Source organism: Theobroma cacao, unplaced genomic scaffold, assembly GCF_053813885.1.
Source record: "Theobroma cacao isolate CCN51 unplaced genomic scaffold, ASM5381388v1 tig013, whole genome shotgun sequence".
In the NCBI taxonomy this organism is placed as follows: Eukaryota; Viridiplantae; Streptophyta; class Magnoliopsida; order Malvales; family Malvaceae; genus Theobroma; species Theobroma cacao.
The window spans coordinates 64,883-75,909 of NW_028291724.1; the positions used below are offsets into that span (position 1 = coordinate 64,883).

At 32.7% G+C, this 11,027-nt stretch overlaps 1 protein-coding gene across 3 annotated transcripts; it reads right to left on the reverse strand.

Moving 5' to 3' along the window:
• Positions 1 to 38: 38 nt before the first annotated feature.
• LOC18602424 (uncharacterized) lies at positions 39 to 11,027 on the reverse strand. 3 transcript variants are annotated; one of them, XM_007033798.3, is made up of 8 exons: positions 10,879 to 11,027; positions 10,391 to 10,682; positions 6,052 to 6,151; positions 5,651 to 5,716; positions 4,794 to 4,908; positions 3,581 to 3,663; positions 2,291 to 2,352; positions 39 to 460 (listed from the first exon to the last, which is right to left on the reverse strand). In XM_007033798.3, the coding sequence occupies exons 2-8, from the start codon at positions 10,573 to 10,575 to the stop codon at positions 349 to 351; spliced, it is 723 nt and encodes a 240-aa protein (XP_007033860.2). In that variant the 5' UTR covers positions 10,576 to 10,682; positions 10,879 to 11,027; the 3' UTR covers positions 39 to 348. The 3 variants fall into 3 exon arrangements, with proteins under 3 accessions (XP_007033860.2, XP_017974956.1, XP_017974955.1); XM_018119467.2 differs by having other exon boundaries at positions 3,581 to 3,645; positions 10,391 to 11,007; XM_018119466.2 differs by having other exon boundaries at positions 10,391 to 11,005.

Here is an 11,027-nt window from a genome sequence, read left to right on the forward strand (position 1 = left end):
CGCAACAAAGAAAAGGAAAGAAAAGTTTGGAAAAACTATATCGAAACAAAGAATTAAAATTGATATTTTAACTCTTTTCTAATGTATATGTCCCCCTATACAAGCCCTAAATCACCTCCTACAGTATCAGCTAAGAAACAAACTATCGAGTACAGAAACCAAAAGGAACCATGACGCTACTAAGCCTCTACATACAAGGAGGGAAGAGAATTTATTTCCAATGGTAAAAGGTGGGTCAACCTCATCCACAGTTATTTTCTCGTTCAGGTTTGAGGCAGGAGCACAGACTCGTCCCATGCACTGTTACGCAGAAACTAATCAGGAGACTTTGATGAGTCGGAGGCAGGATCATGATTGCATCATATGGGTTGAAGGAGGTAGGATGGTGCCAGCTAGCTCATCATTCACTTTCACCGGAAGTGGTGGCATCTGCTTCATTATATCTGGCATGTCATTCAAGCTGTAATAGAAGCATAGAAGAATTATATTAGTGAATGAAACGATATTCAAGTTACAAAAATCCTCAAGCTAAACCAAGAAATGAGCATCCAAAAGCATTATTGGTTATACAAAAATTAGTTAGCATCTTCAAAATCGCATACTCACTTAGCAGGAATTTAATCCATTAGCAAATTTGTAATTGATAAAAAAATGAAATATTACTATTATGAAATAATAACTACCAGACGATATACTGTTGTACCCCGAAGAGAGAGAGCAAGAGAGAATACACAATTTAAGTTATTTTACGAATAACAATCTGGGTTCAGTAAAAACAAAGATGATTTTGAATGGCACTGATAACAGGATTGTTGCAAATATAAAATTATCTCAGATTTGAGAAATGGCCATGACCAAGCAAAACCCCAAAGAGAAGTTTCCACACATCTCAATAAACTGCATTATCTTATCATTAAATAAAGTCAGGTGATTTAATCTTTTCTAAAATCTGGCCTTCCCATATGAGAGGAAACCAAAATAACAGACATGTAACAAACGTATGCATAAATACAAAGGGCACCAGCTGAACTTTTAAGTCCTTTCTATCAGCCACCCGTGTTTCCTAAATTTTACCTTCCAATGCTAAAGATTATAAGGGTGCCTAAATATACTAACTTCAGCACAAACTTGGATTGTCGAATGGGATGGCTTTTGGTTTGGAGTGAATGAAGCATTAATAGAAAGATAAACCAATTGCTAATGGAACTTCTCCAAAAACATTGATAATAAATTTTCCCCCATCCAACAGCGAGCAGAATATAAAAGAAACAACACAATCCATACGACTAAAACCTGGATGAAAACAACAGATACACATTCCTAGAGGCAGATACTAACTAATGTTTATGCCCAGCAAGACGGTTCAACTGTCATTAACAATATTTAGCACACGTAAAACAGAAGCAGACCTGCATATTATCCAATTGTATAACAGTAAGGTGAACCAAAGAGATGAGAAAAACATTAATTTGTAGTTCTGTCTAATCCAGTGAAACCCAGAGACACTCACAAATACACAAAACACTGCAAAAAATTTTTCAAATAAATTATAAATGCATGAAGATAAACTTGCATTCCAAGCCTACCATGCACCTACAGGTGCCAAACACTCACGCATATACATCCTTGCAGTTGAGAAAACAATGTATTAAATAATCAAATTATCATGTCAAGAAAGACAGTTTGCAACAGTGCGTAAGCTGGAACATTGTTTAAATAGCTCAATTTTTTTATAAAAAAGAACTCAACTTTCAATCACTATATATCTATAATATGTACAAAAGTACAGATGTCGAAAATATTTTGCATTGATGAAAACTTTTACTCATTATATTTTTAAATTGCTATTTTAAATATTTTTTATTATCCTAATTACATCAAGTGACTATCATTAAAAATAATTTTTGCTATAGATATTAAAAAAATTTATCCAATTTGCAAATAAAAAGTCTAATTCTTTTGAAAGACTTTCATTAAAAAAATACTTTTCTTAATGTAATAGTATTAATTTGTAAATAAGAATTTGATTTTAATGACTTTCATTAAAAAAAAGTTTTTCTTTTTTTTAAAGAGTAAAAAAAATGTTTTTCTTAATCTAATAGTATTGAATCATCTATAAATTAATATTACAAAATTTTAATTATTTCTACAATTTTATATTTTATAATTATCTGTATCTTATATATAATTGTTACTAAAACAAGTGAACAAACAAGTATTCACACGCAATGCATGTGACAATAGATTCTAGTATCATAGAAAGGGAAATTCAGCAAAAACTGGAACTTACTCATTCATGATTTTGAAAATGTTGTCACGAGTTTGGCAGAGGAGACCAACATTTTCCTGTATCTGAAAAATGATAAAGAAGACAAATTCTGTTAGAGAACCACCAAAACTGAAGCAAACAAATAGCACATCAGAATGTTTGGTTAATCCACATGAACAGCTAGAAATGCTATTTACTGGTATGACAGTCATAATTGATGTCACTTTTACATGTTCTTTATTGCAGCTCCACTCTGAAGAATGCTAACTCTAAAAAATTACATGTTGGATTTACAGGGAATGGCTGTGAAAAATGTATAGCTGGGCTGATACTGACCCTTTGTTTTTGTGTCTTTTTCGCTATGGCCTCTTGTCCTTTGAGGCTCTCTGGGTTTTTAACTTAGGTGATTAGGGGATGATGAGTGCTGAAATATATATAGGGGAAGTGTTATGATTTTTGAATAGATTTTGGTATGTTGTACTTGAGTGAAAGTGTAACAGGACAAAATCTGCTGTTCCTTTCAGAGGTGGAACAATTGTTCCCTCTGTTTTTAAGGAATTCATGAACTTTCAAAAGAAAAAAATTCACAGCTGATACTAAATGAAGAGACTCTCTAAATATTTAAAAGCATAGGTAAGGGTATACAGAAATCTAAATCCACAGACATGCTATACTTATTCCTTTAATCTTTGAACAAAATCAATACCATCATGATGTTAATATCAAAACAAATAATTTTCTGTAGCTTTATAACAAGCATACAAAATGCCCAAACAAACTAATTCTAATCTGAACTCAGAATGATGCAACCGCTTTCACCTGTAGAGTAACAAATGCTTTTATTTATTAATACATTTGAAGCATACACTACTTCTCTTGGACGGATAGAAATAAAGCACTCCTTTAAATTTCATCCAACCTTGTAAAATTTAGACATAATGAGAAATCCCTTTAATAATTCCTTGGTTTACCAGTTATCGAATCAACTAATGGACATGAAGACTGGACCTGGTTGTATCCAACCGTATAGTTTTTGTGCTCACACTACTTCCTGAGTGCTTTCACATGCAGGCATGAGTATGTATTAGAGAAAGAGGAATTTGGCACCAGGGTAGATGATTTCATAAAGTCAATGTGCTTGCTAAAATACCTTACACCAGACTTAAAAGAAGTGAGAAATCAAGATGTTCAAAAGACAGGGTTAAGGGACCCAAATCTGATACTAGTCCTTGCACATTGAAAACTGGAATGCAAACTAAATAAACAGAAGAATAAAGTAAAATTGATCTATTCAGAACATGGGTACTTCACCTGGAAAGCTGCAAGATTTGCAGATATTTGATTGAAGGCTTGGGCATTCCGCTCCAGAAGTTCTCCTGTTGCACCACCAATGGCTGTCAAACAGCATAATGCAGCTTTCAATTAAATTTCCAATAACAACATAAACAGCATAAAAGTTTTCATGCTCAGCAAATTTCAGACACTATAAATCTAAATTCAGGCTTCATTTGCAGAAGAACAAAAACAGAAAAGACATTTGCTAGGCTACCTTGGTTGGTGCTTTTACTATTTGCTTTTTGCTTTTAGAACCAAAAAAGCAGCAAGCCCATTTAAATATAAAAGCAAAATTCTTTTTCAAAGATCATGCACAAAATGTATAATTCTTTTAAATGACAAAATGCATTATTTTACTTTTGTATGGACTAATTATGCAGTAATTTATGTTACATTTTAATTATTTTCCCATTTCGAATAAATTATGATATTGCTTTTTACCTTTTACTTTTCTTTACAGTAATTTTTCAAAAGCAAGTAGCAAAAACGCCAACCAAATGGAGTATTGCAGCTACTTTATAATTCTTTCTGTAATATTATTAGGCATGTCTGGGACCCTTTTTCTGTCACCCGCATTCTGCAAAGAATTGAGAAAAACATGCCTGCGCTAAAACTATCCATGGTAAGAACAGAAAAATTTCATCTCACTTTTCTCCCTTTCTTTTCTTTACTTGAAATTGTTTGTTTATAAAGCAGATAACTAGACATAAAAAGGGAACCAACCAAGTCATGCCAAAAAAAATGTAGGCTAAAAAAAGAGAAAAAAAAACTGCTTCAACACCTACTGTTGAATTACTTCAAAAGTCTAACCATTTTTTTTCAACCAAATATTATAACCTCTTTGACAAACAGCTCAAGCAACCAATCTTCGATGCCAGTTATAAGAGGTGTGAACAAATATAGCATATAAGAAAACACCAAAAACCCAATGCAACTGGTGAGGTAATAAAACATAATAGACTAAGACTCTGTTTCTCTGCCTCAAGATGATGTACATAAAACTTCTTTTATATTATACCAAATATATCTTGATAAAACAGAAAACAACTGATTTCAGAAAATTTAATTAAAAAATGCAGACTAAAAGATAGTATTTTTAAGGAAATTAAACTTGCATATAAGAAGCAACAAAGCACATCGCTAAACCTTGAGTTATTAGAAGTAAAAATCTTCAAAGATAAAATCCAACCTTTGTACGGAATACCATCATCATAGTCCATAGGAATCATTGGGGGTGCATATGGAGGAACATTAGGTCGAGCTGCAAAATGAGCAGGCTTTGTCGAAGGATCAGCAACTCTTTCCTGATAATCACAAGCAAAATATATTCCTAAGTATCTATGATTCCAAGGAATGGTTTAAAATATAAATATGCCCTATTTCTCATCATATTAAAAAAATATTATCACAAATAGGTAACTTTGAAAGAAAATTTTTCTTATTAAATCTAATATATTCCAAAGTCTAAAAATCAGTTGAAGTAGAGAACTACTGATCAGCAGACAAAAGACTGCTCCAATAAAACAAAGGCCTCAAAGAAAAGATGATGGAAAAGACATTGATATACTAATTCACACATAACGTGATTTGAGCATATATGATAACAAACACGCCACATGAACTTAAGGTCATCCATCAAACTCCACCAAAGAAATAGCTGCTTAGGAGCAGGTACTAGTTAAATCTCCATCTAACATCTCTACCAAGAAAAATATAAAATACTATGCTAAACTCAATAACTTTCCTATGGTCAATGAGCTTCGGTCCACTACCTTAATGTATAAGAGAGTTTTCCACAGTGAAAGGAAACAGTCATTTGCATCTCCTCAAGTGTGCCCATGTGAAAGAGGAGATAGACAGATAGATAAATAGAAAATGACTGCATGTGAGTGTCATAGAGAGAGAGAGACTTGCTTTTTAGCTGATGCCTAATTTTATGCATTCTTAGAAATAACCAACTAAGCAGGGTCAAGGAACAAATAAAACACAAATTGCTAAAGTTACTACAGCAATGCACACAGAAAAGAGAGAATCAGTAAACCATACCTTTTTGTCTTTACTTTTCCTGGCCAAATTGTGTTCTTCCTTCCTTCTCTTGCTATTTTCCTTTTTCTGCATAAAGCATAAACCAGATCATGCTCATATCAAAAAAAAAAAAAAACAAATAATATCTGCATGAACAAAATTTGTCTTGGAAAACACAGAATAAATATCCTTTGACCAAGCAGAAATGCTAAATCATCAGAAATCAAATAAAGAAATGATACCAAAAATATGAATTGCAATCCAATGTTTACAGCCTTTCTTATTTGAGTAGTAGCATGCTTAAAGCCACTTGTGATATATGTTCTAAATATGGTTATATATATGAGTCTATTCATTCTACAATTCAATTAAACAATAACCGATGGGTTTAAATAAAGACATATGAGAACAGTAAGGCTTACAGTCATCCATCTGCAACGCAAAGCCACATCTCGGACTGTCTTATTTTGCAACTGCATAGCTATCTTTGCGTAACGAATTATGCTCGATTCTGATGCAAATCTGCAAGGAGATACCAACATCACATCAAAACTTAAACACCTCTGTGAAAAATCAAAATTGATGAAGTCAATACAAGGCAAACACAAAAACTTCAATTCATTAAAACTTGAAAATGAAGTTACTGGGTTAATTGGCATAAAAAACAAAAAGAAAAATAAAAGACCAATCAAATAACAAAAATAAAATAATGTGCTGGAAAAAAATAGCATGTTCCATCTACTAGAGGATTCATTTGGTAATTAGTTAATCAACCAAAAAAGAAAAAAAAAAGAATGGAGGGAGGGAGAGAATTATTCCTCTCTATCTGCTTACTCCCCGCAAAAAGCTTCGATATGCAATCTTACCAGTAGTACCTCCTGCCAATGGTTGTTTGAAAGACTAGGTCAAATTAGTTTATATATGTATATATATATATATATACAAATTAGTTTATATATGTATATATATATATATATACATATAAATATAACTATGCACTTAATAATTAATAAGGATCCCATAATTAACCACAGATAAGGATCATAATCAACTTTTTCATGGCAAAGAACAGAACAGAAAAGGAAAAAGATTAGATTATAATGGATTCAGATTGTAAAATCAATATTGGATTATAATGAATTCAGATTGTAAAATCAATCATATCTAAATATATTAAATCACTCACCGATTTTTCGTCTATTATTGGTTTAAAGAAATCCAACCAGATATTCTATTTCTAACAAATCCTAGACAACTTACAATCAGGGAAATGATTGAGACTCTAGATATGAAACAGATGAAATTATAAGAAAATAGTTAAAAATAAATAAATAAGGAACCCATTTTCAATTTTCCACATCAAATATCAGAGTTTTATAATGCAACAAAAGGTAGGAGGAGAGAAGCAAATCTGTGCAGTCCTCTCCTCAACACGTGCGACAAACTCCATGGATTTTTGCAACCTACTTAATGACAGATATTCAGCAGTTGTCCCAATGCATGTTAGTGAAATATTTGAAGACGCATCTTGGTCAAATGTGTCAGAAAATAAATTTATTTGATAATTATTGTCCAGGTGAAGACAAGAATGCACAGACAAGCGTTTTCATTACCTTCTTAATTACTCTAGATTTCAACACGGAGCAAGCATGTACGTGGGTTACAAACTTTCATTTGCAGAGAGAAATGCAACTTTAGGTCATCTTAATGCCTTCAAAAGGAGGGGACACTTTCATTAAAAAAAGAAAAAAAGGAGTAAATGAAAAATTTTAAAAACATAGCAATATTATTTTAGCAGCTCCTAATGTGGCTGTATCACCCCAGCTACTTGATAGTCCATGAAAATTATTAATTCAAAATGACAAAAGGGGGCTACTATTACCACTAGCTATAGAACGGAATTCATCAATTCAGAAAGCATTTGGGTCATAGTTTGACAATATAGCAGTAACAAGAAATACAGGTAGTTTAGACCCTCCAGCCAGATGATATCCCATCAAGTGTGGTCATTTAAGCAATAAATGTTTTTTTTTTTTTTTTTTGCAGAAACAAGGTCCAGAATTTGCCACCAATATAATTGATTGAAGGTTTCACCCTGTGTTCCAAGCTTCCAAATGCACCTGAATATGCATTTTTTTAATATATCTTTTCTTCTCGTCTTATTATATGAGATATGAAGCCATAGCCCACCAACTCCCACCCTACCCTTCTATAATACAAGGCCCAAGAGCATTGCCCACTACCTCCTTACTCATATCTCAACAAATCTCTTCTTCTTTTTATACATTCATAAACTGCTCTTCTTGCTCGTTCTTGTTCACCTCATCATCTTTCACATTATAAAGAAACATTGAGTTTAAAATTACAAGAAACGTTTTTTAGATGATTTCTTCATTTTCTCTTCTTTATGTTTTAGATGAATCTAAAATTTTGTCTCATCTAAGTTGACATTGTTTAAGTTAGCAAAATTAGTCAATAAGTTGACTAATTGTTCTCTTATCATTGTGGTTTTCAGGAAGGAATAAATTTCCCTCCGTTCAGCTGATTTATTGATCTAGGCTTGAGTCCTTTTTTCTCCAATGTCAATTTGAACAGACCAAAAGATTATGATACCATTTATCTAATCTTGTCAAGGACAAAAGTTTTGGAAAAAAACAAAAAAGAAACCTTGCTAAATAAAATTATTATTTTCTTTCTCAATAGAGGGATCTCCATATTGATAAGTCATAATTCATTTCAGTATGACACATGGAACTTCCATGGCACCAGCCAGCTAAGAAAGCATGTGCTACTATAGAAGTTAGCACAATTTGTGGCCAAAATTGAGATAAGATAACGAAACCAAACAGCATGTGCTATCCATTATAACTTTGGTGCACCATACATTTCAAATTACTTAAGTTCCTTTGTTTATGTATTTCTTTTGACAAGAAAGAAAGTAAACACATTATAGTGCATCAAGCCATATGATATCTACAAATAAGGAGGAGGTTTACGCCAAAGAAAGGCCTTATCCACATAGCTCAACAAAGGCTAACAACAAAACTAAGAATGGAACAAATAGAACAACATATAATAAACTCTAGACACCTTAAAACCCACTATCACAAGCCTTTGTCTCTGTCTCTAGGATACCAGTGGCAATCATTAGTAAAACTATATATGATCACAAAATATTAATTTCTTTTTCTTTTTCTTTCCATCTCTTACAGATCTAAAGATGGGTGATCTCAATAGAGGCAAACAAGGTCAACTATGAGAAGGGCGTGTAAAGAAGATCAATGGGTATTTAAAGAGCAGGAGTGTGGATGTGACATAGGAAAAGATTGCAAAATCGTAGGGGAGCCAAACAAAAAGGAAAATGGAAGGAAACATAAGAAACAAAACAAATAAAAAGAAGGAGGCTGGCAAAAATTACAAGAGAAATTAACTTGATTTAATTGCAATATTCATATTAAACATTACAAAAGATTTTCCAAGATATTGTAGTAAACGTATCAGCCTAATTAATTGCAACACAAATTCCACAACTACAAAGAAAATTCCCCAATTTGAGATTCCAACCACAACTAAATTTAATCTTCCATTATGATAAAAAAAAATGAGTAAGAAATGAAAGTTTAAGGAATTACATTCTTATGGGCAGGTCAGATATAGATTGGAATTCAATGATTGAATATTATACAGAATCAAGACTTGGGAGGAAATAAGATGCTTGAGAGATGTCAGTCACTTGATTAGAAGTTCAGATACAAAGAAATATGTAAACAGTACGGTTTTAACTTAGTGATAAGCTTTTGGTTACCATTTGGAAAAATGTGGAAAGACCACACACAAAAATGTCATGTTTTAGATTATGAAACTTATGCATTCCGAGTTTAGAGGAGAGGTGATTCTTTAAGTTTTGATACGTTAACTGAGGTCAGAACTTATCCGAATGTTAGTGATGATTCAAACATTTGACTATATAGCAGTTTAATGTCTATGAGGTCAGTTATTTCAAGCACAACACTTCATTTTACCTTTGGTGCAAAAATACATAGTGTCTTGGCATGACAAAAGTTTATACTAACAAGCATAAGGTTTTCAAACAGCATTTAAAACACCTCATTCACAATCCAAATCATATCAGTACTCAAAATGCAACTATGATATGTAAATTGGGAATATCGATAACACCTCAAACCATAGAAGTGAAATTATATACCTGCGGAATACAAACAGATTTAGAACAAGCACTATTGATGCATTGCCCACTCCCAACAAAAAGAAGAAAAGATAAACGAAATTAAATAATGAGTTCATCAGCTCAAATGTCGAAAGAATTCAATTGGGTCATTAACAGCAGCATGGTTATAACAAAACAATAAATAATTAGGTAAAATATAATCAGTGACATTCAGAAAAACGACCTCTATCTCCATTAAAATTCTGAGAAGGATCAATGATGGTATATAATATGTTGTTCCCACGATTATTGGCTACTAAACATTTCTTCCCTTTTCTTTCCCTGCCATTTATAAACTCGAACACAGTAAGATGTAGACTATCTCCTTATGTATTGTTTCCAACCAGTTCCAAGGAACAATAAAGAAACCACAATTCAATCAAGAATCCAACAAGAAAATTCACATTCCTAGTATTTTAAAATTGAATTTAAAAATTCAAACTTGAAATTAAAGAGTCTCAAAATTCACAGAATAAAATTTCACCAAAAACCCAAAATTCTATACAATCATAAATAGGAAAAAAAAGACTCACTTTTTTAACCCTTCGTCGAGTATGGCTTGCTCCTCTAAGGTCCAATCCAAGGCAATACCGGGGTTATGCTTCATACCCGAACCCGAGCTGTCGGGTATGGTACTCCCGTTGCTCAAGTTTCCTCCATTGAAAGAAGACGACGCGTGATTCGCTTCTTGTTGATGGTTCCCCGGTGGGTTCGCCATCAGTGTAGCTTCAAAATTCACCTTTCCTTGGGGTATTACAGAATAAATAATGGAAACAAAAAAAAACCCAGAATTCCCAGAGGAAAACGTTGGTTCCTTCCCGCCAGCTGTTGAGTTCCCGCCAGAAAAAGGACAAGACTCAGATTAGAAATGGAGAGAATTCTCAAAGTTTTTGAAAATAAAAGAAAATTCAAAGAGATAAAAGAGTATGGCCTATTAGATTGAAGGGAGCTCTGATTCTAATTCTAATTCTAATTGGATTAAGAGAAAAGAGGAGAGAAAGAAGGAGAGGGCAAAACGCACCGGGAAAGAGACAGATAGGGAGGGAGATGTGTACGGAATTGGTACTAAAATCAAAAACTAACAATTTGGGGAATGGGAGGGTTTTGATTTGAAGTTTCAAGCTCGAACTACAATTCTTTCTTTACCATTTTTTTTTTCTTTTCTTTTTT